At 41.2% G+C, this 6,799-nt stretch overlaps 1 protein-coding gene across 1 annotated transcript in view; it reads right to left on the bottom strand.

Moving 5' to 3' along the window:
- Positions 1-3,382: 3,382 nt before the first annotated feature.
- The window catches only part of psmf1 (proteasome inhibitor subunit 1), an 11,616-nt gene continuing 8,199 nt past the window's right edge, over positions 3,383-6,799 (bottom strand). Inside the window, exons 6-7 of the mRNA XM_071512810.1 lie at positions 5,841-6,002; positions 3,383-4,755 (exon numbers count right to left, since the gene is read on the bottom strand). Of these exons, the coding sequence (XP_071368911.1) occupies positions 4,704-4,755; positions 5,841-6,002 (214 nt within the window). The 3' untranslated portion in view covers positions 3,383-4,703. The remainder of the gene's footprint in view (positions 4,756-5,840; positions 6,003-6,799) is intronic.

Here is a 6,799-nt window from a genome sequence, read left to right as displayed (position 1 = left end):
TTATCAACATCACAAAAAAGGGTTGTCAGGATGCTGGTGGGTGGAGAACGAGCGAGACGAGGTGTTTACTGTCAGTTTTAAAGGATGTAAATATTATGAGATGTTCATGGCAATCTCCATTTTGGAAAGTGAGAAAACAGCATTTTAATGTGTGTGTGAAAGTAAAGTAAGTTAAATACCTAGTTTTTATCATTTATTCATTTTGTTCTGATTTAATTCTCAATTATATTGTGAAACAAAGAGACCCTTGTAGAGACATTTAAATGGAACCAGATGTTGAGGCCTTGTTTTGAAGGTTTCCAATAACATGACTTCACATATGTGCATGAGCTGGGAGCATGATCGGAGCATGTGCTCTCTCATGGCTTTGTGCCAATTGGTTGAAAGTATTTAAGAAAATATGCATTGACCAATAACAGATAATTTCTTTGTCTCTTAGAAAACCATATAAGATCAAGTATTCTGTTTTTGAGCTGAGACATACTGATGTAAGCTTTGGGTGTGAGTTTATGTCTCCTTATTATTGATCAATAATAATCTCATCAATCTTCAAATCCGTCAGTGCCTGTGCCTTTATTTTGTGTGTGTGTCCAGTGTTTTGACAGATTTCCACGACATGTGCACCGTATCTTAATATCATGTTTAAATGTAATCCAGCTAAATCCGGATACAAGACATACGTTAATGCCAGGTGTAATGGTAGCCAAAGATTAAACATCATAAAACAGGAGTAAAGCCACACATGTAGTGGAGGGCAAAACCACCTAATCTCAATTTACCCACCATTTTTATTTACAGATTAAAGGGTTTTTAGTCTGACATAAATCTTTATTCATCGTATACATCATAGCCAAGATTATCAAACTGATGTAAATTGTGAGGATAGGATCTTTTAAGGGGAAAGTAAGTGTTTTTATGTGAAAATAGAGTTGATTTTTGCTTCTATCAGTGGTTGTTTGATCACCAACTGGAGCTCCAGAGTTTACCCTCCTTTTTTATTCCCCGCTGCCTGCCTGTTCTCAGCACTTTCCTTATTGGACTGCTCTAACCTGAGAGGAGCACCGCTGCGACCGGAGCATCTGCAACCTGTGGTGTCTGCTATATTTACCTCCCCAGCCCTCCCAGAGACACGTAAAGAGACAGAGATAGCTGTTCGCCAACTGCCTGGGGGGATAACAGCTTGTTGAGCGGAAAGTGGAGAGTGGAGAGGTGTAAATCAGAGAGAAGGAGAGAGAGAGAGAGAGAGATCAGAGAGAGAGAAAAGTGGTAGGAAGAGAGATAGAGAGAAGAATAAATAAGGCAGGGAGGGAGGGAGGGACGGCCAAGGACAGAAATCATGAACGAGAGAAAAGAGAGATTTTCTGACAGACGGATTGTTAAAGGGGAATGTGTCTGTGTTCTCCGGCTTTTGAGAGTGTGTGTGTGTGTGTGTGTGTGTGTGTGTGTGTGTGTGAGCTCAAACCGGCACAGAAAAGAAAGAGAAAGGAGAATCAAGGAGGCGAACAAATATGAGAATTAAGGCTGAGATCAGAGACAGAGAGAGAGAGAGAGAGAAATGGAGGCAGAGGAGAATTAAGGGACCGAACGGAAAGAGGATAGAGGGAATAAGAGAGAAAGACAGAATAATGGAGAGATCAGAGTAGGAGGAAGTAGAGAGATAAAGAACAAAAGGCAGAGAGAGAGAGAGAGACATAAATAAATATATAGGGGAAGAGAGAGAGAGAGAGGAGGGAGTGAACAGGAGGAGGACGAATACAAATAGAGAAAAGGTAGAGAGGAAAAAGGAGAGAATAGAGATTTGAGGAGAGAAAGAAAAGGTATAATATAGCAGAAGGAGAGAAGAGAGAAAATAAAGATAGAGGAAGAGAGAAGAGGAGGGAAAAGGAGCAAATTATAGAGAAAACTGAGCGAAACGAAGGAGAGGATGAATAAAGGTAGAGAAAAGACAGAAGATGAGACAGAGGTGAAGAAGAGAAAATAGCAGACGGGGAATAAAGGCTAAATGTAGGAGTAACAGTGGATGAGGATGAGAAGAGAGAAAAGAAGAGACAAGAATAGAGGGAAGAATGAATGAAGCAATAGATCGGACAGAGGAATGGAGAGAATAGAGGGAGAGAAAACAGGAGAAAGAGAATGAAAAATGATTTAGTAGCAGACAATAGAATGGAGAAAATTAAGGTAGAGAGAACAAAAAAGAGCGAGAGAGGGGAGGGGGTGAAGAAAATGGAGGAAAGAGGAGAGAAAAGAGAGAGAGAGCAAGAGAGACAGAAGAAGAATGGAGGGAGTAGAGGGAGATGGAGAAGAGGCAGAGAGAGAAAAGAGAGGTTTGAAGAGAAACAGATAAAGGAACAAATGAAGAAAATAGAGAGAAAGACTAGACAGGAATGAGCAGGAAAACAGAAGGATACAGGGAGAAAGAGAGAAAAATGGAGGGGAATAAGGAGAGAAAGAAGAGAGGAGAAGGATGAGAGAGAGAGAGAGAGACGGAGAGAGAGAGAGAGACAGAGAGAGAGAGAGAGATGATGGTGAAAGAGGAGAAGCATGCGGCAGCTTCTCCTCCACACAGTGATCTGAATGACAATGAGGTTACAGGGCCAGAGATACAACATATAGGATGTCTCTCTCACACACACACACACACACACACACACACACACTTACAATGCACATTTACATCACTATTTCACACTATTGCATTATGCTCACTCACAGTCACACACCAATTATTTAGACAGACACACACAGACATATAACCATATAAGCATGACACATATGCACACGCACACACACACACATTAACACACTCCCTTGTGATATATGCACACACACACACACACACACACAAATATCACAAATATCCAGAGGCATGATGCACATGGAGAAACACAGATATAGCGTGTAAGCGTGACACACACACACACACACATTTACATGTACTGTACAGGCCAGCCTGCATATGCTCACACATTACCTCCTAATGAGACCGACACACACACACACACACACACACACACACACTAGTAACAGACACATACACACATGGTATAGCCAGAACAAAACAAAGAAAAACTAACAGCACAGTAATGGAATGAAGGTTGTTTTTTTTTGTATGTAGAATATGTAATGTTATTAAAGTACTCTGTCACTACCCAACCCAGCACACACACTACAGCCAACCCTGCACACACACACACACACACTACAGCCACCAGATCCACACACAAGTGTTTGGGATCAGAGGAACACCGGCTTCAGCTCCAGCGTCCTCAGGTAGGCCGGCCCCAGACTGTGTGTAATCACCTCATTTTCTGCACCTCATTTCCCTCATGACCCGTTTTCCAGGAGACTGCAGCACTTCACAGCAAGAACGCACACCAGAAGGTAAAGTCTGACATTTTTATTGAAGTATTTTGGCATATTTTGGAGATATTTTATCACCAAGTCTTTCAAATCAATCAACAACAAAACCAACTGCAAAGCATCTTTTAAGCCCTCCACTCAGTATATCCACAATAGAAGTGTGTCTTGTTTAAAAAAAAAAAAGAGAGCAAAGTCATGTAAAATGTCACTTTTATCAATAAATTATAACTCCTCAACAGATTGTTAGTCTTTTATTTTTCAGTTCAGGAGGCAGACGAACACGGGTTTTGCCTTTGGAGAGTCAAGGAGAGATTTAACAAAGCAGATGCTATCTGGCGACTTCGTTTTTACTTTTCTTATCTAGAGCGACTAGGAATGAGAGCGCGAGGAGTTCGGTGTCTTGCTCAAGGACACTTTGCCAGGAAACACACATCGGCTGCTGTGGGGATCGAACCTGTGAGCTTCCAGTTACGGGACGACCTCTCTACCCGCTGGTCCGCCCTGCAGCCAACCAGGCCGTCCAAATATTATCCTGCTGCTTCAGAATATGTCTGTTTTGGCTTTAGTGCCACAGACAAAAAGACCAATCAAAACAGGCAAGCGCAAAAATCTAACTAAGATTCATTTGTATGTCAGTGTACTTCAATGTATTTCATTCAGTGTTTCTAAGAGTTTCTAATGATAAAGTAGCATGAAGAGAAGATTCCAGTGTGTATGTGTCTTTATCTGTTTTAATATGAATTCAGTTCACTGCACTGGCACTTTTTTCCAAGAGAAAACAAAAAATGCATTTTTCTGATGTCAGTGTTATTTTCCAACAGAATGCACCACTTCAGCCTTGCAATGCATTTTTAACATCAATTCTACATCAAGAGTGTGTTGCTTACACGTGAGTTATACAGTTATACATTAGTTATATGAAATGGGCATGAATTGGCTTTCCGCTCCACTGTGCAGGCATGCTGACGTAAATAACACAAACCTAAACACAGCGGGAGGTCAAGTACATGGAAAAGGTCTGTTTGAATGTGTGTGTAATCATGTTTTAGCCTCTGCACTGAAATAAAGTAAAGAATACCTCAACGGTGGAATGGATAAGACTCTTTTTTCTATTTTAAGCACAGTGAATGTTTTTTCTTTTTAAATGTATAAAACAATACCCCTCTTTCCCAAAAATAGAAGGAAAAAAAGAAGAAAGAAGAAAATGACAATCACCAAACTGAATCTGAATGAGGCGGCGAGACCCTTCCCCTTCCCCTGGCTCCTATTGGCTAAGAGACAGGATGTTGTTGGGTGATTGAGCAGGAAAACGGGAAGTGAAGACCAGGAAATGCTGCTGGGCTCTACATGAACATGTCGTCATAGCCTGGCGGTGGCATGTGGTCTGGGTCCGGCCTGGAAAACACACACACACACACATACACACACCATTGACATACTTGTGAGGACCATCTATTGACTTGCACTCGCTGCCTATCCTACCTTCCCTCTGCTCTGATTGGTTCGCGCTTCACCGCATCATCAGAGCGGGGGGAAAAGTTAAAGCCAGCTGAACTTATTGTCGCTGAGAGCTTAACTGTTGTTTTTAGTACACAGAAATTAAACTTTTAGAGCGCTACACTTTCAACAGGTTTTCAATTGACCTTTTTTCCATGGCGGCCATTTTGAACTTGTGTCAAACTCAGGAAAGGAAACTCTAAAATATTGGAATATACGTATACAAAACTAGTATTACTTCAACACATAAGTGAGGACTTCAGATTAGGTTGACCAGATGTCCCCGTTTTCCGGAGACACTCAAAAGTTTTAAAAATGTCCTAATATTAGGGCTGCAACCATTTTCATTGTTGATTAATCTGTTGATTATTTTCTCAATTAATCGATTAGTTGTTTGGTCTATAAAATGTCAGAAAATGGTGAAAAATGTGGATCAGTGTTTCCAAAAGCCCAAGATGACGTCCTCAAATGTCTTGTTTTGTCCACAACCCAAAGATATTCAGTTTACTGTCATAGAGGAGTAAAGAAACCAGAAAATATTCACATTTAAGAAGCTGGAATCAGAGAATTTTGACTTATTCTTCTTAAAAAATTACTCAAACCGATTAATCGATTATCAAAAGAGTTGGCGATTAATCGATTAATCGTTGCAGCTCACCTAATATAATGCTCTACACTGACACCTGGTGGTTGTGTGTGTGAGAGACGGAGAGAGAGAGAGAGAGAGAGAGAGAGAGAGAGAGAGAGAGAGAGAGAGAGAGAGAGAGAGAGAGAGAGAGAGAGAGAGAGAGACAGCGTGCGTTTGTTGAGAGAGACAAACAAAGACTTTGTGTGTGTGAAAGCAAGAGAGCAAGAGACAGAGACAGTGAACATAAATGAGTGTTTGTGTAAGTGCAGAAACAGAGAGAGAGTGTGTGTGTGTGTGTGTGTGTGTGTGTGTGTGTGTGTGTGTGTGTGTGTGTGTGTGTGTGTGTGTGTCTCACCCTGGTCTGTGTCGTCCGACGGGTCCAAACGGGTCGAAGCGGGCCCCTGGGGGAACGGCTCCGGGGGGCAAAATGTCTGGAATACCGCTAGACGGGTCGAAACCGGAGCGAGGATACCCCGACCTCAACGGGTCGACTATCATCCCACCGCCACCACGAGACCTGGGGGGGGGGCAGAGAGAGAGAGAGAGAGAGAGAGAGAGAGAGAGAGAGAGAGAGAGAGAGAGAGAGAGAAAGAGAGGGAGAGAGAGAACTTATCTACAGGATCTTATGCACAGTTTAGGTGTTTTTGTTTTTGTTTCTGTGTTCTATTTCTTCGTTTTCCCTGAATTCTATTTTAATCTCTTTTATTGATAGACAGCAGAGAGACTGAGAGGGACAGAAAGAGAGACGCAGAGACAGAAAGAGAGAGGGACAGAGAGACTCACTCAGTTTTCTCTCAATTTCAATTTCAAGTCAACTGTTTCCATACACTGCCAAAGCAGAAAATGACAAACAATGACGCCCACTACAGAACAATAACAATCAAATAAGAGAAGATCAGCTGCCTACAATGTCGTTCTTCATTTAGTATTGCTGCTCATTTCCCCTTACTGTGTGTCAACAAGCAAAACATTTTCTTTTTTTTTTTTAAACACAGTTTTTATTGAGCATTTCACGTTAGAGAACAAAAAAAATAATAATAATTAAACATAAAATGAAGGAAAAGTAAAATAAGAATAATGAATTCAACTTAGTTATACAGCATATCTTCCAAATTCTATTACTTGGTACATGCGGTATAACGGACTACTCTCCCATACATACACAGACAAATAATGCATTCCATTTAACCTGTGTGACAACATATAGTCTACAATTCACGATGCACATGCAGCCTGTAATTCACATCTTCCATTCAGTTGCACATTTCTGCTAATTCCTATATACAGATAAATACTGGCGGGTGACCAAGTAGG

This window comes from Centroberyx affinis, unplaced genomic scaffold (genome assembly GCF_046629955.1).
Source record: "Centroberyx affinis isolate AG114_WGS23_722 - 3 ecotype Tasmania unplaced genomic scaffold, CSIRO-AGI_Caff_v1 ptg006545l_1, whole genome shotgun sequence".
In the NCBI taxonomy this organism is placed as follows: Eukaryota; Metazoa; Chordata; class Actinopteri; order Beryciformes; family Berycidae; genus Centroberyx; species Centroberyx affinis.
Note: the sequence above shows the minus strand (reverse complement) of the source record. Positions and strands in the feature narration are given on the sequence as shown.